Source organism: Oratosquilla oratoria, chromosome 29 (assembly GCF_046742065.1).
Source record: "Oratosquilla oratoria isolate Oo_2021 chromosome 29, ASM4674206v1, whole genome shotgun sequence".
In the NCBI taxonomy this organism is placed as follows: Eukaryota; Metazoa; Arthropoda; class Malacostraca; order Stomatopoda; family Squillidae; genus Oratosquilla; species Oratosquilla oratoria.
Genome location: NC_134805.1, coordinates 39,865,294 through 39,891,966, shown reverse-complemented (window position 1 = coordinate 39,891,966; position 26,673 = coordinate 39,865,294). Strand labels below are relative to the sequence as shown.

At 41.7% G+C, this 26,673-nt stretch overlaps 1 protein-coding gene across 3 annotated transcripts in view; it reads right to left on the bottom strand.

Annotated features, from left to right (window-relative positions):
• Positions 1-26,673, bottom strand: part of LOC143040734 (putative cysteine--tRNA ligase, mitochondrial) — an 82,671-nt gene that overhangs the window by 30,856 nt on the left and 25,142 nt on the right. For all 3 annotated transcript variants that reach the window (XM_076212113.1, XM_076212114.1, XM_076212112.1), the window contains exons 5-8: positions 23,007-23,124; positions 22,468-22,645; positions 14,074-14,287; positions 11,706-11,839 (exon numbers count right to left, since the gene is read on the bottom strand). In XM_076212113.1, the coding sequence (XP_076068228.1) occupies positions 11,706-11,839; positions 14,074-14,287; positions 22,468-22,645; positions 23,007-23,124 (644 nt within the window). The remainder of the gene's footprint in view (positions 1-11,705; positions 11,840-14,073; positions 14,288-22,467; positions 22,646-23,006; positions 23,125-26,673) is intronic.

Here is a 26,673-nt window from a genome sequence, read left to right as displayed (position 1 = left end):
GCCTTCGTTTAGTCTGTAGAGTTATGCAGTGCACACTCCTTATAAGTAGATTATATATAAAAAAAAACACATAATTTTATAAAATGTAATAAATCTCTTATACATGGATGGGGTGGTGCGAGAGGTGAATGCTAGGGTAGTGGGTCAGGGATTGGAGATGGTTAAAGGAAATGGAGAAAAGTGGGAGGTGAGCCAGCTGTTGTTTGCGGACGACACTGCGCTTGTGGCAGGGTCAGAGGAGGGATTGAGGAAGCTGGTGGCAGAGTTTGGGAGAGTATGTGATAGAAGAAAGCTAAAGATAAATGTGGGTAAAAGTAAGGTGATGAGATGTACAAGGGGTGAAAGTGGCAGTAGACTGGAAGTGAACATTAAGGGAGAGCGACTGGAGGAAGTGGATAGTTTTAGATACTTGGGTGCAAGTGTAGCAGGAAAAGGTGGAGTGAAGGTGGAGGTAGAATGTAGATTGAGAGAAGCGAGTAAATGCCTTGGTGGATTAAAGAGTGTAATGAGGAATAGACATTTGGGAATGGATGCAAAGAGGAGACTGTATGAAGGAGTGATTGTGCCAACAGCACTGTATGGGGCAGAAACGTGGAACATAAGAGAAGAAGAGAGAAGGAGTTTGAATGTGTTTGAGATGAGGTGTCTGAGAAGTATGGTGGGGGTTACTAGGCTGGATAGAGTGAGAAATGAAGAGGTGAGGAGGAGAACAGGGGTGAAAAAGGATTTGGGAGATAGGGTTGATGAAAGAATATTAGGATGGTTTGGACACATGGAAAGAATGAGTGAAGAAAGACTAGTAAAAGAGGTATGGAAGGCAGATGTGGAGGGAGTGAACATGAGGGGACGTCCTAGGATGAGGTGGATGGATGGGGTGAAGGGGGCTTTGGGGAAGAGGGGAATGTCTGTTGAGGAAGGAAGGGAGAGGACGGAAGACAGAGGTGAGTGGAGAATGGTTGTATATGGATGATGTTGTGATTGCATGAGGAGGGTGGGGTAGTATGTGTGAGTAAATTTTGACGCAGCCCGAAGGGATTTCTCCCCATCCTCTCCTTATATGGAAGGGGGGACGGAGAGGGGGGGTCGCCAATTAAATGAAGCGGCCTTGCTGTGGATGTGCTGTGTCTTGCGACACTGCTTCTGACCCAGGGCGGTGGGCAGGGTGCAGGGATTACCCGTCATCCAGGAGGTGCTCAGATGAGAGGGAGGGTGGGAGGGGTGTGGAGTGTATTTGGGGATGAAATGGGTGGGAGTGTTTTTATGCCTTTCCCTTTTTGGATACCTCCCTTGTAAGGGGGAAAAAGCCTTGGTATATGTATGTATGTATGTAATAAATCTCATTGTCTTATATTCGTAATCATTACACTAAACCCCCAAAACATCCTTGTGCAACGCTGGCTTTCAAACTTATACATAGACCGATAAACATCCAAAGTATTACTTGAATAATTTAAACACCTCAATTTTACACCTTCTGTTGACACACAGTCACGGGAGTTGTAATATTCCTGTCAAGTTCCATATGCATCATTTCCATCACTCCATCAGTTTGGTGGTTTCTCCCACTGCTGTGTTGCCAAACAGTAGGATAATTATTATTTCAACTGTAGACTAATGCAATTATACTATCTCTTCTTTCCTTTCCCCTTCTTTTTTCCCCTCTATACTTTTTAACAATGAATTATTGAAATAAGGATATCTAAAGTTGAAAAAAAAAAAGTTTCACGTTTCAAACATGCTCATCTGTATCTTGTTTTGTACTTGTATCGATAAGATCGGTTCCAGAACCAGAGTAATGTCCATCACAATAATCACATAGCAGTACCAGTATGCAGTTAAACCAAGAGGTACTTGTGTCAGTAATTTCAGTACATTAAGACAAAAGAAGGTATGAAAACATATGAAGGATAATGATACCCAAAAAGTATGTATGATACATATACCTTTCAGTATCATACATGTTCAGCTGTAACACTCGACCTTGTATCGTACTTGTATCAATAAGGTTTATTTTCTCTATATCTACTGTTTCCTTTCAAGAAATTTGCCTAAACTTCTTTAATAAAGTATTTTCAATTTTTTTTTTTGTATTTGCAAAACTATATATGTAAAAAAATCTTCCATTATATTTTTCTATTATTAGGTTTGTATATCCTTTACAAAGGTTATATTTCAACCTTTGTTATACAGTATTTTTATTTTTGAAATGTACTTATCACTTATTTGCAAAGATATATATTATGCCAAATGTCTTACATTATAAAATCTTTTATTTTACTGAATTTTCTTCGATATCCTTTCAAAATTTTTGTCTCTACTTCACTTATAAAGTATTAATGAAGAGGTCATAGGAAAGCCACACTATAACATATATATTTATTCTTTGATATAAACCAGTTATAATGATACAAGTCTACTCAAGATTGGAGCGTATGTGTGTTGTATAGGCTTTATAAAATATGTAGGCCATAATCAGTTAATTACATGAAGAGGAGTCGGAGTCGGAGTTGGTGGTGCCAAAAATAGAGGAGTCAGAGTCGGAGTTGGAGGTTTTGTGTTCCAACTCCACAGCCCTGCCCCCATTCTCCTAATGCATCACAGCAGCATCCATACACAACCATTCTCCATTCACCCGTATCTTCTGTCCTTCCTCAACAGACATTCCTCTCTTTCCCAATGCCTCTTTTACCCCATCCATCCATCTCAGACTTGGTAGCCCCTCATGTTCACTCCTTCTAACTCTGCCTTCCACACCTCTTTTACTAATCTTTTTTCACTCATTCTTTCCATGTGTCCAAACCAACCCTATCTCCCAAGTCCCTTTCCACCCCAATTCTCCTCCTCACCTCCTCATTTCTCACTCTATCATATTTCTCAGGCACCCCATCCCAAACACATTCAAACTCCTCTTTTATGTTCCATGTTTCTGCCCCATACAGTGCTGTCGGCACAATCACTCCTTTATACAATCTCCTCTTAGCATCCATTCTCAAATGTCTATTTCTCATTACACTTTTTAATCTCCCAAGGCATTTACTTGCTTCTCTCAATTTACATTCTACCTCCACCTCCACTCCTCCCTTTCCCACAACATTATGAAATGATATTAATATCAATTCAATTCAACTCAAAAAAGAAGAAAAAAAAAAAATATATATATATATATATATAAATATATATATGTAAATATATATAAATACATACAAACATAAACCAAAGGCTTTTTCCCCCTTACAAGGAAGGTAGCTAAAAAACAAAGACATAAAAACCATTCCCACCCATTCCATCCCTAATACACTCCACTCCCCTCCACCCTTCCTCCCATCTTGGCACCTCCTGGATGATGGGTCATCCCTGCATCTTGTCCACTGCCCTGGGTCAGAAGCAGTGTTGCAAGACACAGCACATCCACAGCAAGGTCGCTTCATTAAATCGGCAACCCCCCCTCTCTGTCCCCTCATGCAGAAAAGGAGAAGATGGGGAGAAATCCCTTCGGGCAGCATCAAATTTTCCCACACATACTACCTCACCCCCCATCCCCTCACCCATTCCACCTCATGCATCACAACATCATCTATATACAACCATTCTCCATTCACCCTGTCTTCTGTCCTCTCCCATCCTTCCTCAAATAAAAATAATAAATAAAAAATTAAATTATTAAATAATAGAATAAATAAAATATATAACTAAATGTTAAGCACTTCACTCCTGCTATCCCGCCTTTCAACTACCCTTTTTGAATCTCCTTTAATATTTGACTCCACCTATTCTATGTGACTTTGTTTCAAAGGATAGAAGTACAGGTAGTCGTCGACTTACGACCTATGCGACTTACGACTGATCGACTTTACAACCACGAGATAGTGCAATAATATTTAACATTTAATAGAGTAATAGAATTGTAATGTTATGCCTGGCAGTGCAGTACAATTACTTTGCACGCCGCGAGACGTAAGTACGATAGTATTGGCAGGCTGCCGGCAGTGTCAGCATCTCAGCCAGCTAAATATTCTTTCATTTTGTTTGTTTGAAGTAAAATGTTTCCTAATTTTGCATTGCATTTTGTATTTTCATATATTTTGTAATTAATAAAATGTAATAGCAAAACTTTTTTTATGCCTAGGCTGGTTTGTTGTCGATAACAATATGTTCGGTACAGTATGTAAATGAAAAGAATGTGTTTTTAAATAAAATTTTACCTTACATTAATTTTGTATTTCTATATGTTTTGCAATTAATGAAATGTAACAGTAAAACTTTTTTGTGCTTAGTTGTTATCGATAACAATATGTTCGGTACAGCATTTTGTATTTTTATGTTTTGCGATTATAAAATGTAACAGTAAACTTTGTTTATGCCTAGTCTATTGTCGATAACAATATTTTCGGTATAGTACGTAAACGAAAAGAATGTGTTTTGAAATAGAAATTTTCCTAATTGTGCCTTGCAATGATTTTAATTTAACAAACAAAAAAGTATTTGTAGGTCAAAGATGACTGTTGACAGGACTTTATTCAGTATGCGTTGGCCTAGACTACGTTTCCTAACGAAAATTATAAAAAAGTTAATGAATATTAAAGAACGTAGCTCAAAGATTATACAATTTTATTCATTATGCATACGTTTCCTAAAGAAAGTCTGGTGGTAAAATAATAAAAATGTTAAAAAATACAGTATCTAATATCATAGGTCAAAGATGATAGGATGTTATTCAGTATGCTTAGGCCTAAGCTACGTTTCCCAAAGAAAATCAGATAAAATTATAAAAAGGTTAAAAATACTATACAAAATAGTTCAAAGATGCTAAGACTATTTCAGTATGCAAAATATAATATACAATATATATATATATACATATATATATATATACAGTAACAAAAATAATATATAAAGGGTAATATATACTGTATATATATAAAGTCCGACTTGCGTCCAGATCGACTTACGACCTGTCTGTCTGAACCGAACTCGGTCGTAAGTCGACGACAACCTGTACTGGTTATTGCCAAAAAATCCTAAATGGGACTCTGGTGGAGGACAAGAATATCAACACCCTGTTCCCATGAGTATCATTAACCACTTCAGTACGAGTCAAATTCTTGTGCGCAGCATCGGCTGCCATATGAATGATGCCTCACACTTCTTTTATTATAAAGCCACTGCTGTATTACTCATTCTCTTTCATTCAGAGTAATAACAAACACAGAAGATGTGATCAAATCAGTTCACAGAATCTGGGGGTAACTCATGTACAACTACAAAAAAAAAATATATATAATCAAGACGCTGATGCTGGCATCCTTGTGTACCCATTTGCGCCTCATGACGCCTATGTAGGTGTCATCATACTGAAGTTGTTAAAGGCACATAAATAGAATGGAATGAGGGAACTAGGGATTCTCTTTTCATGTCATTCTCCTGAGAAGAGTGAGGGCAAACAGAATACTTATGCCACGTCCACACGGTCAAGCACTGTCCGCCGGGCACGAGGGCTTTGCTCGACAACGGGCAATTCCATCGGGCAAACCATCAAACTGTCTGTTCCCGGCGCCATTTGCAGGCAGTGGATGGAGGGCTGACATCGCTGCCAAACGCACGAGGTGAGGTGCGAGCAAAGTTAGCAAACTCACTCAGTACAGACCGGAGTTACCTTTTCCACCATGTCCGCACCTAGTGCTAGTGTGTACTGGTCTCGACAAGACGTGCTATTGGTGCTATGCTTTTTCTCATATTTGTCTCTTGCCTTTGTATATATGGCTCCACTTTCGAAAAAGGAGAACAGAAAAGCTGCGTATGTTCATTCTCATGTAATTGCAAAACAATTGTTCATTTTCATCCTGCAATTCACGTAGGATTGTCACTGAGCTTACCATTAAATCACGTCTTTGTAACCACTCCCGGCATCAGACATGTCTCCGTGATTTCTTCTTTTTCTTTTTAATGCAGGCAGCAATTACAATGCTGTAAAGTGCTACCTTCTTTCCAAGTGTGGCAGGAACCATGGTTATCGTACCGCACTGAACCACTCCCTCCCAACATCTGCTTGCGGCCAACTAACCTCCAACCACTTTCGTCAGCCGTGTGGACACTTCGCGGGCAGAGTCTGCGGACTTTGCCCGGTAAGGGCAAAGTCTGCTAGGCACATCTCGACCGTGTTGACGCGGCATTAGATTTAACCACCATGTTTATGGCAGAGATGTCTCATGCAGAAAAGTCAAGGGTACAAGGAGGGAGGGTTACCATTTAAAGGAAGTGTCTGGCCCTGCTGTGGATGTGCTATGTCTATCTGCACTACTTCTGACCCAAGCAGTGGGCGTGGGACAGGAATGACCCTCCATCTAGCCAACCCTGCCACATGTACTGAAGTTTAGGCCCAGGACATAAACCCACTTCAGGAATTGGTGGCATTTTATGTCCTGGGTCAATTCCCAAAGTGGATTTATGTCCTGGACTCAAATGTCCACACAAGTGGCTGTTGGCAAGTGCTGGAATAAGAGAGTTAGATGTACTAGTATTCCTGTTCCCAAGTCTCAGACTATCTCCACAACAGTTGTGGCCTCCAGTGGGATTATAATCACCCTATACATAGCTATGAAAAACAAAAACAGAAGAACACACTATTAATTTTGTCAGTATTGGAATTTTGGAAGAGGGTCTAAGAGTTTTCCAACCAGCACCCTAAGGTTTGGGTCTTTTAATATGCGTGGATGTGGTACAGATGAGAGTAAAAGGGAAGAGATAGGTAGTATGTTTGTGAGAAGAAAGATGGATGTGTTGGCTTTGAGTGAAACTTAAGTTGAGAGGGAATGGCGAGTGTGACATTGGGAGTGTAATTGGGAGGCGTTCAGGAGTGAAGAGAGGGAGAGGGAGAGAAGGGGTGGCTATACTAGTAAGTGAAGAGATAGGTAAACGTGTAGTGGGGTGGAAGGAGGTTTCCTCAAGGATAATGTGGATGAAGGTGAAACTGGGAAAAGAGATGTGGGTTTTTGTAAGTGCATATTGGCCTGGTAGTGAGAAGAGTGTAGAAGAAAGGGAGGCTTTTTGGACAAATTTAAATGAGTCATAGAAGGATTAGGGAGAAACGTCAATGTAGTAGTACTGGGAGACCTTATTGATGGAGTGGTTGGGAAATGTGGAGTTCCAAGAAAGAATCATAGTGGAGAGTTGATGGTGGAGACATGTCTAGAAAGAGAGTTGATGACAGCAAATACAATGTTTCGGAAGAAAGTCAAGCATAAGTACATATGGGAGAAGGTGGTAGATAGAGCGTTAATGGACTATGTAGTGATAGATAGGAGTATAATAGGAAGAGTTAAGGATGTACATGTGCTAAGGGAAAGAGTGGGGGAATTTCAGATCATTTTTTGATGGAAGGTAAGTTGAGAGTGGAGGATAGATGGAGAAAGAGGAAAAGGACAAAAGGTAGGGAGAGGCTTAGAGTGAACTCTCTAAAGGAAAAGGAAAAGGAGAAAGAGTACAAGAAGAAGCTGAGAGAGGAGTGGGAGGGAGTGAAGGATAGAGTAGAGCTAGGAGTGGAGGAGGAATGGGGATGATTCAAGGAGGGAGTCACAAAATGTGCAAAGATGGCGTAAGGAACAAGAAGGATGGGAGGCAATAGAAGGAAAGGTAGTGAATGGTGAGATAAGGAAACAAAGAAGGTTGTAGAAGAGAAGAAGCGAGCTTTCACAGATTGGTTACAAAATAGGATGAGGGAGTCATATGAGAGGTACAAAGAAAAGAAAAGAGAAGTAAAGTACAAGGTAAAGGAGGCAAAGAGGAGAGCAGATGTGAAATGGGGTAAGAGTATGACAGAAAATTTTGAAAGTAATAAAAAGATGTTTTGGAAAGAAATTAAGAGAGGAAGAGGAGGCGAATCAAGTAGAGAAGAAAAGGTAAAAGGTATAGATGGAGAGATGATAATGGAAGAGAAGGCAGTAAGGGGAAGATGGGCAGAGTATTTTAGGAAGTTGCTAAATGTGAAGGAGGATAGGGAGGGAAAGATAGTTGCAGTAGGAAGTGCTAAGAAAATGACCGTGATGAGTGAGGAAAATGGAGGAGAAATAAGGAAGGATGAAGTGAAGGCAGTTGTTAAGATGATGAAAGCAGGTAAGGCACCTGGTCTGGATGGATGCCATGCAGAATGTCTAAAAAAAGGAGCTACAGTTATGGTGGACTGGCTGGTGAGGTTATTCAATGTTTGCTGGGGAGGGGGTAGAGTGCCAGAGGACTGGAGAAGTGCCTATATAGTTCCACTTTACGAGGGAAAAGGGGACAAGTGTGAGTGTAATAGTTTCAGAGGGATTAGCTTGTTATATGTAGTTGGGAAGGCTTATGGGAGGATCTTGATTGAGAGGATTAGGAGAGGAACAGAGGGAATAATTGGTGAGGAACAGTGTGGATTTAGGACAGGTAGAGGTTGTGTAGATCAGATTTTTGTGGTAAGACAGATATATGAGAAAGCTATAGAAGGTAAGGATGTTTTTTGGGGTTTTTATGGATCTGGAAAAGCCTTATGACAGGGTAGACAGGAAGGCACTGTGGGAGGTTTTGCAGATATACGGGATAGGAGGAAAGCTTCTAGGAGCTGTCAAGAGTTTTTACGAGAGTAGTAGAGCTTGTGTCAGGAATAGAAATGGAGAGAGAGTGTGGTTTGAGGTAAAGGTGGGACTTCATTAGGGATGTGTTATGTCACCCTGGCTATTCAATTTATACATGGATGGGGTGGTGCGAGAGGTAAATGCAAGGGTGGTGGGTCAGGGATTGGAGATGGTTAAAGAAAATGGAGAAAAGTGGGAGGTGAACCAGCTGCTGTTTGCGGACGACACTGTGCTTGTAGTAGGATCAGAGGAGGGATTGAGGAAGTTGGAGACAGAGTTTGGGAGAGTGTGTGAAAGAAGAAAATTTAAGATAAATGTGGGTAAAAGTAAGGTGATGAGATGTACAAGGGGTGAAAGTGGCAGCAGACTGGAAGTGAGCATTAAGGCAGAGCAACTAGAAGTGGATAGTTTTAGATACTTGGGTGTGAATGTGGCAGGAAAGGGTGGAGTGAAGGTGGAGGTAGAATGTAGATTGAGAGAAGTGAGTAAATGCTTTGGTAGATTAAAAAGTGTAATGAGGAATAGACATTTGGGAATGGATGCTAAGAGGAGACTGTATGAAGGAGTGATTGTGCCAACAGCACTGTATGGGGCAGAAACATGGAACATAAGAGTGGAAGAGAGGAGTTTGAATGTGTTTGAGATGAGGTGTCTGAGAAGTATGATGGGGGTTACTAGGCTGGATAGAGTGAGAAATGAGGAGGTAAGGAGGAGAACAGGGGTGGTAAGGGAGTTGGGAGATAGGGTTGCTGAAAGAGTATTAGGATGGTTTGGACACATGGAAAGACTGAGTGAAGAAAGACTAGTAAAAGAGGTGTGGAAGGCAGATTTGGAGGAAGGGAGAATGAGGGGGCATCCTAGGATGAGATGGATGGATGGGGTGAAGGGGGCTTTGGGGAAGAGGGGAATATTTGTTGAGGAAGGATGGGAGAGGACAGAAGACAGGGGTGAGTGGAGAATGGTTGTAAATGGATGATGATGTGATGCATGAGGTGGAATGGGTGGGGGGATAGGGGGTGAGGTAGTATGTATGAGAAAAATTTGACGCAGCCTTAAGGGATTTCTCCCCATCTTCTCCTTTTCTGCATGGGGGGACGGAGAGGGGGGTTGCCAATTTAATGAAGCGGCCTTGCTGTGGATGTGCTGTGTCTTGCGACACTGCCTCTGACTCAGGGCAGTGGACAAGGTGCAGGGATGACCCGTCATCCAGGAGGTGCTAAGATAAGAGGGAGGGTGGAGCATATTTAGGGATGGAATGGGTGGGAATGGTTTTATGCCTTTTTCTTTTTGGCTACCTCCCTTGTAAGGGGGAAAAAGCCTTGGTATATGTATGTATGTATGTATGTATGTATGTATAGTATTGGAATTTTGACTACACTGAAATAAAAATTAAATTCATGTCCACAGTGGCATAGTGTACTTGTGAAAATTATGTAAAGAAAAAACAGTGAAGTAGTGCAGTATGATATATTGATAGTGCTAAGTTACACAAACATATTTCCAGGATGACAAGAATGAGAGACAATCAACACTCACTATGTTAACATCCAAAAATGCCTTTTTATGCATAGTAAACCCCATTTGCAGGTGTCAACAATTTCATATTCATTTATTGCTACAATGACAAAATTGCAGTGTAATTCTAACAACATAAGATGCATACATTTACAGACCAAAAGAAATCAGCAGAAAATTATCTTGCAAGACATTTCTGGACCAATTCTAGAAGTGTGATAAAATATACTGAGTAGTATTAATAAAGGATTAATATATACCCTAAGTATATGAGAGAATTATATGAGAGGCACAGAGAAAAGAGAAGAGAAGTAAAGCATAAGATAAAGGAGGCAAAGAGGAGAGATGTGAAATGGGGTAAGAGTATGACAAAATTTTGAAAGTAATAAAAATATGTTATTGAAAGAAATTAAGAGAGGAAGAGGAGGTGAGTCAAGTAGAGAAGAAAAGGTGAAAGGTGCAGATGGAGAGATGATAATGGAAGAGATGGCAGTAAGAGGAAGATGGGCAGGGTATTTTAGGAAGTTGCCAATGTGGAAGATAGGGAGGTAAAGGTAGTTGCAGTGGGAAATGCTAGGAAAATGACATAGATGAATGAGGAAAATAGAGGAGAAATAATGAAAGATGAGGTGAAAGCAGTTATTAAAATGATGAGAGCAGGTAAGGCACCTGGGATGGATGGGTGTCTTGCGGTGTGTCTAAAAAAGGGAGATACATTGATGGTGGACTTGCTCGTGAGGTTTGATATTTGTCTTAAAGAGGGTAGTGCTGGAGGATTGGAGGAGTGCCTGTATAGTTCCACCAAACAAGGGAAAAGGTGATAAGTGTGAGTGTAGTAGTTTCAGAGGGATCAGTTTGTTGAATGTAGTTGGGAAGGCTTATGGGAGAGTTTTGATTGAAAGGATTAGGAGAGGAATGGAGTAATTGGTGAAGAGCAGTGTGGGTTTAGGACATGAAGGGGTTGCATGGATCAGATTTTTGTGGTAAGGCAGATATGTGAGAAAGTTTTAGGAAAAGGTATGGATTTTTTGGGGCCTTTTTGAATTTGGAAAAGGCTTATGACAGGGTAGACAGGAAGGTACTGTTGGAGGTATTGCAGATATATGGGATAGAGGGAAAGTTGTTGAGAGCAGTCAAGAGGATGTGCTGTGTCTTGCGACACTGCCTCGGACCCAGGGCAGTGGACAAGGTGCAGGGATGACCCGTCATCCAGGAGGTGCTAAGATAAGAGGGAGGGTGGAGGGTGGAGGGGAGTGGAGTGTATTTGGGGATGGAATGGGGTGGGGGGAATGGTTTTATGCCTTTTTCTTTTTGGCTATCTCCCTTGTGAGGGGAAAAAAACCGTGGTATATGTATGTATGTACATTTAACTTAAAAAATCCTACTGGCCTAGCTTTCTGACCAGTAATAGCTATATTCTTTCTGACATATTGGTATATGTATGTATGTACATTTAACTTAAAAAATCCTACTGGCCTAGCTTTCTGACCAGTAATAGCTATATTCTTTCTGACATATTGGTATTAATACATTCAAATTGTTTACTGCACTTCCCTACCTCTGAACTCACATGTCAATTGATACACTAACCTGTATGCAACCAGTAGTTACACCACTGTTGAGAATTATGAAAGCTACAGCACTGAGCTTCTTCATTTTCATGATGAGGAAAGATTAAATCTACACCACCAGAATGCAGGTCAAGTTGTTGACCAAAAATCTGGCTAAAAAAAGGTTTGATTAACAAAACCAGTGAGGAGACAGTAAAACTAGACACTACATATGCACACATGTACTCTGAAATATATTTCAGAAAGCATTTTCTTAAATTACAACAGTGATTTAAAGTTCCGAGATTTCAAGGATAAATAAATAAATAAATATATATATATATACATATATATACATATATATAAAATAATTCTGACTATCATCCCCGGATTTGAACCGAGACTTGTGAAATCACAAAACCATTGCAGGTTCACATGTTTTAGTATAAAGATTGCATTTGCTAGTTTTGATACTAATGGTATTGTGTGAATTATGTGTTATGGGGTTCCACTTGGAATTATTTTTGGGTTCTACCATGTCTAATCTTTGTGATATGTACAGTAGGTGATTGAGTGTTCTACTTTTGTTTGTTTCTGAAATGTAACGGTTACCGGGGTTACCTGTCCCAGTGTACAAGGGAGACCCCCTTTATATAGATTTCCTATTGATACCACTGTATCACCCTGAGGGCAAACCCTGGAATAAATGGCAAACAACGAGTCCAGCATATACTTTCTTAAAAAAAAATATATATATATATATATAAATATATATATATATATATTATATATACATATATATATATATACATATATATATATATATGCAAAAATATCCCAAAACCATGTGATCCAATAAATTGCTGAATAACCACAAAGGAAACCAGAAAAAGAAACTAAAATTCCCCTGCCTTCTCCTTTCCTTATTCAACAGACATTCCCCTCCTGCTCAAATCCCTTTTCACCCCATCCATCCATCTCATCCTTGGTCATCCCCTCTATTTTACTCCATTCATTCTTTCCATGTATCCAAACCATCCCAAAACTCTTTCATCAGCCCTATCTGCCATCTCCTTTTCCATTCCTGCTCTCCTCCTCACCTCATTTCTCACTCTATCTAATCTTGTAGCCCCTATCATACTTCTAATACACTTAATCCTAAACACATTTAAACTTCTCCTTTCTGTCTCTCAAACTCCAAGACTCCATCCCATGCAATATTGTCAGCACAATCACTTTCATATAATCTTCTCTTTATATCCATTCCCAGATGCTTATTTCTCATGACACTTTTTAATCCCCCAAGACATTTACTTCCTTCTCTCAATCTACAATTTACCTCCACCCCCACTTCTCCATTTCCTGTCACATGTGACCCCAAATACTTAAAACTATCCACTTCCAACTCAATGTTATCCTCTCCCCTTGTACATCTCATCACCTTACTATTACCAACATTTACCTTCAACATTCTCCTACTGCATACCTTCCCAAACTCCATCACTACCTGTTTTAATTCCCCCTCTGATCCTGCCACAAACCCAGTGTTGTTTGCAAATAACAACTGGCTCACCTCCCACTTCTCTCCATTTTCTTTAACCATCTCCACTCCCCTGCCCATTACCCTCACACTTATCTTCTGTACCACCCCCATCCATATACACATTAAACAACCATGGTGACATGACATAGCCCTGACAGCCACATCTTTACCTTAAACCACTTGCTCTCTCCATTTTCAATTCTAACACATGGTCTACTGCTCTCATATAAACTCTTGACTGCCATTAACCTCTTCAATACGAGTCAAATTCTCATTTGCAGCATTGGATACATTATAAAATATGAAGTCACTGCTGTATTATTCATTCTCTTTCAGTCAGAGTAATATACACAGAAATCGTGATTAAACTAGTTCACAGAATTCGGGGGTCACTTAGCTACAACTACAAAATAAATATAATCAAGATGCTGACACCGGCAGCCTCGTATACCCACTCATGCCTTATGATGCCTACATAGGTGTCATTGTATCGAAGAGGTTGACAGCTTTCCCCTAATCCCATATATTTGCAATATCTCCAACACTGCCTTCCTATCTACCCTGTCATAAGCCTTCTCCAAACCCATAACAGCCCAAATATCATCCTTACCTTTTACTAAAGCCTTCTCAAAAATCTGCCTTACCACAAAAATCTTATCTATACATCCTTTACCTTTCTTAAACCCACACTGCTCCTTACCAATTACTACCTCTGTTCCTCTCCATCAAAACCCTCCCATAAGCCTTCCAACCTACACTCAACAAACTGATCCCTCTAATATATTATATACATAGCAAATTTGCCATACAATTTTTATTACCCACAATGTGGTACTGTAATCTGTTTGTGACATTCTTTACTTACCATGCCATCACAGAACATTCAATGTGCCATCCAGGTCTACCATAACACCAGGGGGATTCCCAGGAGGGCTCTCCAGGTTTTGCAGCCTTCCATAGGACAAAGTCCCTCATAGTTCTCTTGAGAGATTTTCCTAACACTTGAGAATATGTAGATGGACTCTGTGTCATTAACTTTCCATATCTGCTATAGGATGCCACATCAAAGTAAACTGTTCCTAATAGAAAGAGAGGAATGAAAACTTTGACAGGTTTGTTGCATCATACTTCAAGTTCATGAAAGGTTTTTGTTGAGATAGGATTTTTCTAACCATCTCACTATAGTACAAATATCAAGAAACTTTGGGTTCTGATTACATTAATGAGAAGCTTGTCAAAAATGCTCATTGCCTTTCCTAAGTAAAGGAGACCTACTTTTAAAAAGCATATACCTGTCATAACTGTAAGTACTGGGTCTCAGAAGATGCAGCAATGAAAAGAAGCATTGATTTACCAGAAAGACTTTGAGGAGGTACATGGTAGTAGTACAGCAGGGAAGAGAAAGTCCAAGAAATAGGGATGTGTAAAGAAATTCTGAATAGATAAATGGATGAAACAGCACAGAGGGTTCCCATATCTACTCTGTAGATGAATAAAGGCAGAGGTGAAACCATGGGATATACCATGGGGATAAACCAGCTTCAGCTCTTAGGATTGATTGCAAATGAGATGTGCTTCATTACATGGTATTTGATCCACATGTGACTGTGTGTGTGTGTGTGTGTGTGTGGGGGTTACCTCTCTACCCATGGTGATTATCAGTCTGTACATACATACATATACCAACATCTTTTTCTTCATTACAAGGGAGGTAGCTAAAATCAAAGGCATAAATCCACTCCCACCCATTTCATCCCCATATACTCCACTCCCATTCACCACCCCTCCCTGCCTCCCATCTTGGCTCCTCCTGGATGAAGGGTCATTCCTACATCTCGCCCACTGCCCTAGGTCAGGACCAATGAAGAAAGACACAGGATATCCACAGCAAGGCCGCTTCATTTAATCGGTGACACCCCCTCTGTCCTTTCATGCAGAAAAAGAGAAGACAGGGAGATATCCCTTCAGACTGCATCAAAATATTATTCACACATACTCCCTCACCCCCATCCCCTCCCTTCCATGCATCACAGCATCATCCATACACATTCTCCATTCACCCCTATCTTCTGCCTTCTCCCTTCCTTTCTCAACAGACATTCCTCTCTTTCCCAATGCCCCCTTTATCCCATCCATCCATCTCATCCTTGGTCACCCACTAATGTTCACTCCTTGCACCTCTGCCTTGCACACACCATTTACTAATATTTCTTTATCTATTCTTTCCATGTGTCCAAACCATCCCAATATTCTTTCATCATCCCTATTTCCCAACTCCCTTTCCACCCCCACTCTCCTCCTCACCTCCTCATTTCTCACTCTATCCAGCCTAGTAACTCCTACCATACTTCTCAGGCATTTCATCTCAAAAACATTCTAACTCTCCCTCTCTTATATCTGCACATATGATACAATATACCATATTTACCATAATGTGGCATAGCATACTATGGCATGGTGTGCTGTACAATAGGGTTGTGGTGTGACATGGTGATGCCCTGACCACCATTGATGCCTCTTGTACAAGGCTCCTTTTCATATGGCCAGCTACGTGAGAGGGTCAAGCAGGGCCAAGCATATCAGGCATGACCATGGTGCCACAGACATGAATGAATATTCAGATAAGCATCTATTAGGAATAAAATGGAACATAGATAGAAGTGCAGATATTCAGAAGCATGCCGATGTCACACGCACATAACCATGCCCGGAGTGCGGAGCTGCTAAGTAGGATTGCAAACATACCTATATTGAACATTTGGCAATGTCTCTGTCCTGTGAGGTGAGACACCCTGCTGACAACCCACATCAATAGATACCTGTTAGTTTTCTTGTGTGCACCATGCACCCTCCTATATGCCTAACCCACTGATTAATAAACGTGTGAATTGTCTAACCTAATTTCACTCTCGCAACCTTACAACATAGCTTGCGACATGGTGCAGTACATAGGATAATCTTGGAATAGTGAAAAGTGATGATTCGATAATCGGTGGCGCGTGCGTGAACGAGTGACAGTAATGTGACAATACACGATTTGGTGGCGTATACATGAACGAAGTGTTGATGGAACTAGGAGACAGTATGCATGCTGGACGGTGAGTGCAGAGCCATGCACCAGTGTGATGTGCTTTCATGGACACATAGAGGTGCAAACAAAGGGGCCTTTCATCCCACTCCCCTGGATACTGAGCCTCTCAGAAGAGCACTACCCACCACGACCACAACCCACACATGGAGCGAAGCTGACACCATGACACCCACCAGCTGACCCACACAGGCCACGCCCACCCAGCCGGGGAACATGAAACAAAGACATGATTAATGGGATTCGGATATGGATGATGTCAACTTACCTGCCCCTGCCTATGCTCACACCAAATGTGACATTTTCACAGGATGGTAGCAGTAATGTCAGACAGCTCATAGTGGTGATGCAAAATGAACGGAAAGAGGACTACTATTTCTTGTAGCCCTTGTCCCTGCACATAGTCCTCCCACTGAGTCTCTCACCGACCTCTCTGTCCCCTTCTCCGCCTTCTGCCCCAGCCCCACCTATCACCGGAGTGCCACCCACTCCTCCTCCACCAGCAACCTTTCAGTCCCATGTCCACTGCCACTGCAGACTGATGCACACTTCCGGTCGTTCCAGTTGTGGCACCGTGGCTGGGCTGACTATGCAGCCATGGCCAGTGTTAATAGGATGCCACATGGCATACAGCTCATACAGCTCCGGCTGTGCTTGTCCCTCGATGTTCAGGGGATACTACAGAATTCCCTGGACATCCCCCATGACACCTCGCTCTTGACTGACGAAGTGCTCGACCGGCTGCAAGCCCACTTCCGGGACGCACAAGTTAAGGCCCTCTGTTGCCGCGACCTGCTCCGATGCAGACAGGTGCAAGGCGAGTCCTTTGACAACTTCTACGGCCATATAAGGGATAAGGCTGAGGAAGTAGACCTGTGCACCAGAAACCCCATCACTTGTGCAGAGGCCCAGCTGAAAATGGTGATACTCATGGGCATCAGGGACGAGGAACTTGTGCATCACCTCAGACCCCTTGCTACAAATGTCAGTGCAGGAGGTAGTGACCAGCTGCCACTCATATGAGGCATTGAGGGTGACAGCTTTAGCTGTCCAGGATGACCTGAGCTTATGCTGTGCCGTATCAGCATACAAAAGGGGCTCAGCACCAGGCGCACACACCCCCGCCCCAGCAGCCCCCTGCCAATCCTGCGCCCACCAGCACAACCCCAGGAAATGCCAGGTGGCTAACAGCACCTGCCACAGCTGTGGAAAGAAAAGACACTCCCCTCGCACCCCCAAGTGCCCTGCCAGGAAAGTTCGCTGCCATGCCTGCAACAAAAAGGGTCATTGGGGAGAAGTATTGTAAGTCAACCAAGGATCGGGATGAGAATCACCAAGAGTTGTCAAGTCCTGGCACCACCACTGGGCCCTCTTGATGCTTAGCGACAGGCACTATGCTGCTGACATACGGGTTCACAAGGGGGTCCAAACCCTCCTCCTCTCCTTTGCCCACTGTCAGGAGTTGGCCATTGTCCTGCCCAACTTCCTGAGGCCTATCCTGGTGGTGCACCAAGCTAATACTACCCATTGACAGCTTGCCAGTGACTACTTTCTAAGGGAATTTAGTGACGTGCTGGTCTCCAAGGATGACCTCCACACTGCCCTCCTATGAAAGATGGTGGGTCCCCCCATGAGAATCCACCTGAAAGGTGATGCTGTGCCCTTCATCATCCACATGCCTAGGCTGATACCATCAGCATTTCAGGATCAAGTGAAGGAGGAACTTGACTCAATGGTGCAGCAAGGTATTATCATGCTTGTCAGTGAGGAACCTTCAGGGTGGTGCCACCTGATGGTCCTCTAGGTCAAGAATTAGGGCGTATGCATCAAAGTGGACCTGACCAAACTCAGCTCTCAGGTGTCACGCCCCATCCATCTCTCACCCACTCCATTTGGGGCGGTCCACAGCATCACCCCCTCCATAAGGTTCTTTACGATGGCAGACGCCCTTCACATTTATTGGCAGATGGACCTCACAGAGGAGGACCAGCACCTCACCACGTTTATAACCCCTTATGGATGCTACAAGCACTGCCTGGGACCGATGGGCTTTGCAGCCACCAGCAACGCCTACTGCTTCCGTGGAGATGTAGCTCTACAAAGCATTACCAACTTTGTTAAAGAGATGGATGACATCCTCCTGTTCGACAAGGACCTCCCCTCCCACTTCCAGAGGATCCACCATATGCTAACTAGGTACCACAACCATGCATTACCCTTAACAAGGAGAAATTCACAATCTCCACTCCCAGCATCAGCTTCTGTGGCTACCGTCTCTCCACCAATAAGGACAAGGTCAGGGCCAAATGGGACTTCCCCACACCCGCCAACTTGACTGATCTATGCTCCTTCATGGGCCTGGTGAACCAACTGGCAGACTTCACCCCGGCTATAGCACCGACAACTCAACTCTTACGGCCTCTAATGAGCCCTAAGTGCTCATTCACCTGGACCCCAGATCATAACAAGGCTTTCACCAACATTAAGCGAGCTCTGTCATCACCACCTGTACTGGCGCCCTTCGACCCCAGTGGCACTGCAGACAGATCTGTCTTGCCTCTACGGTGTCGGGTACGCCCTACACCAAAACCACAGACAGGGGCACTTGTGTCTCATTTAGTGTGGCTTGCGGTTCCTGACGGATGCCGAAACCTACTATGCCACCATCGAACTGGAGATGCTCACTGCCACCTGGGCCACGTCCAAATGCAAACTATATCTAGTTTGCCCCACTTCACATTGATGGACCATCGTCCGCTCATCCCCATCCTCAACTCCTATATCCTGGACGCTGTCAAGAACTACCACCTACAGTGGCTTAAGAAGAGGCTCTCGCCCTTCGTCTTCACGGAGAAGTGGTGCACTGGGAAGCAGCTCTGTATCCCAGACACCCTATGGGCATACGATATAAAATTCTCTGCTTCAAAAAATTTTCTATAAGGAGGTATCATCTTAGGCCTCTCTGAGATGGGGAATCTATGACATAAAAATAAATAAAATAAAATAATTTAAAACTGATTTTGGGTGTATGTTTTGACTTAGTCAACCCCTTTGGGTGTATGTATGTATATAAACACTTGCAGCATGAGTAATAAATGGTCTCACTAAAACTTTGTTGCAATGTAGCACCATATTCAATGTAGCACCATATTCAAAAAAGGTGACAAAAAGAAACCAAATAACTATAGGCCTATTAGTTTGACTTCGATCGTAGGAAAAATAATGGAAACTATCATCAGAGATGCTATCGAATATCATTTAGAAAGTAACCGTTTGATAAATGATAGCCAACATGGTTTCAGACGGAAACGTTCTTGCGTGACTAACTTACTCGAATTCTACAACACAGTTGTCTCGAATTATGACAAAAGAAACAATATAGATTTAATATATCTAGACTTTGCAAAAGCTTTTGATACCGTCCCACACGAAAGACTACTTACTAAATTAGCTTTGCATGGAATAAGTGGTAGCCTATTAGGTTGGACTAGTAATTGGTTGAAAGGTCGAAAACAGAGAGTTGTTTTAAATGGAAAAACTTCTGGATGGAATAGTGTTGCAAGTGGAGTTCCTCAGGGTTCCGTTCTTGGGCCACTTCTATTCATAGTATATATAAATGATATAGACCATGGACTAAAATCTACTGTTTCCAAATTTGCTGATGATACAAAACTGTGCGGAGTGGCAAATGATCACTCAAACCAATTAGATATTCAAGAAGATTTAGATAAATTACAGCAATGGTCTGAAAAGTGGCTAATGAAATTTAACGCAAGTAAATGCAAGGTAATGCACATAGGTAAAAATAACAGCAAGTACGATTACAAGTTATTTGGAAATTCGTTAACAAAAGTGGATAGTGAAAAAGATCTCGGCGTAATTATCAGTAACGACCTCAAATCATCCAAGCAGTGTATTTCAGCCTCTGAGAAAGCAAATAAGATTCTGGGATTGATTGCGCGATCTTTTGATTTCAAAAGTCCATCACTCATTAACAAGCTATATAAATCGTTAGTTCGTCCACATTTGGAATATGCTGTTTCCGTATGGTCACCGAATCTCATTAAAGACATTGACAGACTGGAAAAAGTACAACGGCGAGCCACAAAACTGATTCCAAATATCAAAAATAAATCATACGAAAATCGACTTAAGCACATGAATCTGTTTTCCCTAAAAAAGCGTAGACTCAGAGGTGACTTGATACAGGTCTTTAAGATTTTAAAGGGAATTGACAACATCAAAAGTGACAAAATTTTCACATTGAATGAGAATCAGACAAGAAACAATGGTCTCAAACTGTCCGGAAATAGATTCAATTTGGAAGTAGGTAGAAACAACTTTGCCAACCGTGTAGTTAATGAATGGAATAAACTTCCTGCACAGGTAGTGCAATGTAGTTCAGTTCGAAGCTTTAAGAATCATTTAGATAAATACCTAAGTAAGATGCTGTAATTATTATAATTTATGTTATATTATTTGTTTTTGTTTTGTTATAATTTGTCTGTCTGATTTTCATTTATTATTAGTTATATGTCAATTTATTATCATTTACTATTTACCTGTTTGTTTGTTATTCAACTATACCAATGCATTTATTTATGTATTTTAATTGTTATTTACATTGTTATAGTTTTAATTTATTATTAATATTATTTTTTTTTTTTTTTTTTTTTTTTTTTTTTTTTTTGCATCCGACCTAGATATGGATCAAAAGGTCTCCTGTCGGCATGCTTTGCCTTTGTAATCCTTTGATTAATAAAATGTAAGCTTGTGGCAGGATCGGAAGAGGGACTGAGGAAGTTGGTGGCAGAGTTTGGGAAAGTATGTGATAGAAGAAAGCTAAAGATAAATGTGGGTAAAAGTAAGGTGATGAGATGTACAAGGGGTGAAAGTGGCAGTAGACTGGAAGTGAGCATTAAGGGAGAGCGACTGGAGGAAGTGGATAGTTTTAGGTACTTGGGTGCAAATGTGGCAGGAAAAGGTGGAGTGAAGGTGGAGGTAGAATGTAGATTGAGAGAAGTGAGTAAATGCCTTGGTGGACTGAAGAGTGTAATGAGGAATAGACATTTAGGAATGGATGCTAAGAGGAGACTGTATGAAGGAGTGATTGTGCCAACAGCACTGTATGGGGCAGAAACATGGAACATAAGAGAGGAAGAGAGAAGGAGTTTGAATGTGTTTGAGATGAGATGTCTGAGAAGTATGATGGGGGTTACTAGGCTAGACAGAGTGAGAAATGAAGAAGTGAGGAGGAGAACGGGTGGAAAGGGAGTTGGGAGATAGGGTTGATGAAAGAGTATTAGGATGGTTTGGACACATGGAAAGGATGAGTGAAGAAAGACTAGTAAAAGAGGTATGGAAGGCAGATGTGGAGGGAGTGAACATGAAGGGACGTCCTAGGATGAGGTGGATGGATGGGGTGAAGGGGGCTTTGGGGAAGAGGGGAATGTCTGTTGAGGAAGGACGGGAAAGGACAGAAGACAGGGGTGAATGGAGAATGGTTGTATATGGATGATGTTGTGATGCATGAGGTGGAATGGGCAGGGGGATGGGGGGTGAGGTAGTGTGTGAGCAAAATTTGATGCAGCCCAAAGGGATTTCTCCCCGTCTTCTTTAATGCATGGGGGGACGGAGAGGGGGGGTTGCCGATTTAATGAAGCGGCCTTGCTGTGGATGTGCTGTGTCTTGCAACACTGCTTCTGACCCAGGGCAATGGACAGGGTGCAGGGATGACCCATCATCCAGGAGGTGCTAAGATAAGAGGGAGGGTGGAGGGGTGTGAAGTGTATTCAGGGATGGAATGGGTGGGAATGATTTTATGCCTTTCCTTTTTGGCTACCTCCCTTGTAAGGGGGAAAAAGCCTTGGTATATGTATGGTATATATGTATGTAAGCTTCTCATTTAAATCTTCTGACCCAATGTAGGAGTTTGTTCTATTTTTCAGAACAAGGAATAGTATGGAACTTCTACATGTGCAATGCTCTCTTGCATGAAGTTCAATAGCAATGATATATAGCACCAGCACCAATAAAAATTGACAGGAAGAGTAAGCAATAAAGGTAGGCCTATTACTTGAAGGGTATGAGACATTATTAAGAATAAGCATTCCTATTTCAATGAGAAAAACTTCAGACTACATCACATACATATAAACATACAAAACTCACCTTCTTCCACCACATACCCATGGCCATTATTAATAATGCCCTGTATAAACTCAATGATCGGTCCAATGTGGTTTGTCACTCTGGGAGCTAGAGTTGGTTGCATAACACTCAAGCGACTCATGTCTTCAAAGAACTCTTTTTCATACCCTAATGTCAATTCTTTGATTGAAATCTTTAGCTGTAAAATAATCAGATTAAAAAAATCACCAAGAATAAGGTGGAATGTACATGAATATTTTACTTATAAACCAGAATATATATAAACATGCAACATGAAAAGGTAATTCTTAAAATTGTTCCCATCTCACTGCTCTAAAATCCAGTTCTTCAATTATAGAAAAGGACCAAAAACTGTGGTACTGCTACACACCCAGCTCTCATTCCCAGAGTAAAAGTGGGATAACAGGGCACTTTGAGTATTCAAAAAACTGAAAACTGTATGACAAAGATTTACAAAAGAGAAGGTGGGAGTATTTCAAGGCAATATACAGTACAGCCATCATTCCTTATGAAAAATGCAAAAATAAGATTATAAATACCTCATTTGCTCTTGCAATAATCTTGTCATCAATATCTGTTATACCCATAACCATCACGACATCAATACCAAATACATTCATCAGGATCCTTCGCATGATATCAAGTCTTACATAACATCTGTAAGGACAAAACAAAATACCAATATTTTACTAGCATAAATCCTGGGGTATTGCTTACACAGTTATATGTAGCTGATAAAGGAATTTCAGTGCCACCTCTATAGACCAGTCATGCAACATTGCTCTATATTTTGAAACAAATCTCTACTTGTGGGAATGTTGAGCCACATTTTAATTTTCTATCTATATCCCAAAGACTTCTTCCCCCTTATATGGGAGGTAGCCATTTCACTCCCATCCACCACACTTGTTTCCACAGTATACTCTTCATCTCCACATGTGGAAAATAAAGAAGACAGGGAGAAATCCCTTTAGGTTGCATTGAAATATCATCCATTCACCATCATTCTCCACTTAATTTTCACTATCCATTACTTCTGGGAAGCCCTCTGGCCATGTGGGTTAGGACATTGTTACTTGTGGAGAAGGACGAGGGGATGGCAGTTTGAATCCTGCCACTGGTGAAGTTGAACTAAAGGCATGGTTCATTAAATTCCACACTACAAAGTCCTAAGTAAGAGACACCATCCTAGCCTCCCGATAGGGGGGAGTTTGTGACATTAAACCATACCATCATGCTTCTGACCCAGGGCAGTGGACAAGGTGCAGGGATGACCCATCATCCAGGAGGTGCTAAGATAAGAGGGAGGGTGGAGGGGTGTGGAGTGTATTCAGGGATGGAATCGGTGGGAATGATTTTATGCCTTTTCCTTTTTGGCTACTTCCCTTTAAGGGGGAAAAAGTCTTGGTATATATATGTATGTATGTGTCATCATTATTATTTCTGTTGTTCTTAGGCTTTTCCTTTACTACTGTGTCTCATTGCAATGCCTTTAGTCTCTTCAATATGAGTCAAATACTTGTGTGCACATTAAGCTGCCTGATGTATGATGATGTATCACAATATACATGTTATAAAATATAAAGATACAGCTGTTATACTCATTCTCTTTCATCCATAATGTTTTTAGCCACAGAAAATGTGATCAAGCTTATTCACAGAACATGGGGATCGCTCAGTTACAATTACAAAATGTTGCAAGATGATTGAAAGAAAGAGTCCAGTCTTTACATGTTTTGCATGCACACACACTACTGACCATATATAGAATCATGAAAGGAATGGAAATCCTTGACAGAAAAGATTTACTAAAAAATGACAATGGAAAAACAAGAGGTCATGAAAAGAAACTCAAAAAGAACAACTATAGAAGAGATAAGAAAAAGAATAGCTTCCCACACAGAGTACTGGATGTATGGAATAACTTAGATGAAAAAACAGTGTGTGCAAATACTATTCACGATTTTAAGAATAAAATGGATGCTGAAAGATACAAAGACGGGTCACCACGAGCATAGCTCCCTTCCTGTATAATACAACTAGGGAAATACACAAATAAAGAACCTCTATGTCAGAAAATCTCATGGCCCAGATGGAATGGCAAACTAGATATTAAAAGAATGTATAGAAGAACTAGCAGACAAAATATACATACATATACCAAGGCTTTTTCCCCCTTACAAGGGAGGTAGCCAAAAAGGAAAAGGCATAAAATCATTCCCACCCATTCCATCCCTGAATACACTCCACACCCCTCCACCCTCCCTCTCATCTTAGCACCTCCCGGATGACGGGTCATCCCTGCACCTTGTCCACTGCCCTGGGTCAGAAGCAGTGTCGCAAGACACAGCACATTCACAGCAAGGCCGCTTCATTAAATCGGCGACCCCCCCCCTCCGTCCCCCCATGCACAAAGGAGAAGATGGGGAGAAATCCCTTCGGGCTGCATCAAAATTTGCTCACACACACCACCCCACCCCCCATCCCCCTGCCCATTCCACCTCATGCATCACAACATCATCCATATACAACCATTCTCCATTCACCCCTGTCTTCTGTCCTCTCCCGTCCTTCCTCAACAGACATTCCCCAAAGCCCCCTTCACCCCATCCATCCACCTCATCCTAGGACGTCCCTTCATGTTCACTCCCTCCACCTCCCCCTTCCATACCTCTTCTTCTAGTCTTTCCTCACTCATTCTTTCCATGTGTCCAAACCATCCTAATATTCTTTCATCAACCCTATCTCCCAGCTCCCTTTCCACCCCTGTTCTCCTCCTCACCTCCTCATTTCTCACTCTATCTAGCCTAGTAACCCCCATCATACTTCTCAGACACCTCATCTCAAACACATTGAAACTCCTTCTCTCTTCTTCTCTTATGTTCCATGTTTCTGCCCCATATAGTGCTGTTGGCACAATCACTCCTTCATATAGTCTCCTCTTAGCATCCATTCCCAAATGTCTATTCCTAATTACACTTTTTAATCCACCAAGGCATTTACTCGCTTCTCTCAATCTACATTCTACCTCCACCTTTTCCTGCCACATTTGCACCCAAGTATCTAAAACTATCCACTTCCTCCAGTCGCTCTCCCTTAATGCTCACTTCCAGACTACTGCCACTTTCACCCCTTGTACATCTCATCACCTTACTTTTACCCACATTTATCTTCAGCTTTCTTCTATCACAAACTCTCCCAAACTCTGTCACCAACTTCCTCAATCCCTCCTCCGATCCTGCCACAAGCGCAGTGTCGTCTGCAAACAACAGCTGGTTCACCTCCCACTTTTCTCCATTTTCTTTAACCATCTCCAATCCCTGACCCACTACCCTTGCATTTACCTCTTGCACTACCCCATCCATGTATAAGTTGAATAGCCAGGGCGACATAAAGCATCCTTGACGAAGTCCCACCTTTACCTCGAACCACTCACTCTCTCCATTTCTAGTCCTGACACAAGCTCTACTACTCTCATAAAAACTTTTGACAGCTCCTAAAGCTTTCCTCCTATCCCATATATCCTCAAAACCTCCCAAAGTGCCTTTCTATCTACCCTGTCGTAAGCCTTTTCCAGGTCCATAAAGGTCCAAAAAACATCCTTCCCCTTTCCTATAGCTTTCTCACATATCTGTCTTACCACAAAAATCTGATCTACACAACCTCTACCCATCCTAAATCCACATTGTTCCTCACCAATTACTCCCTCTGTTGCTCTCCTAATCCTCTCAATCAAGATCCTTCCATAAGCCTTCCCAACTACACTTAACAAGCTAATCCCTCTGAAACTACTACATTCACACTTGTCCCCTTTTCCCTTGTAAAGTGGAACTATACAGGCACTCCTCCAGTCCTCCAGCACTCTACCCTCTCTCCAGCAAACATTAAATAACCTCACCATCACTGTACCTCCTTTTTTTAGACATTCTGCATGGCATCCATCCAGACCAGGTGCCTTACCTGCTTTCATCATTTTAACAACTGCCTTCACTTCATCCTTCCTTATTTCTCCTCCATTTTCCTCACTCATCATGGTCATTTTCTTAGCATTTCCCACTGCAGCTATCTTTCCCTCCCTATCCTCCTTCACATTTAGCAACTCCCTAAAATATTCTGCCCATCTTCCCCTTACTGCCTTCTCTTCCATTGTCATCTCTCCATCTATACCTTTTACCTTTTCTTCTCTACTTTCAAAATTTTCTGTCA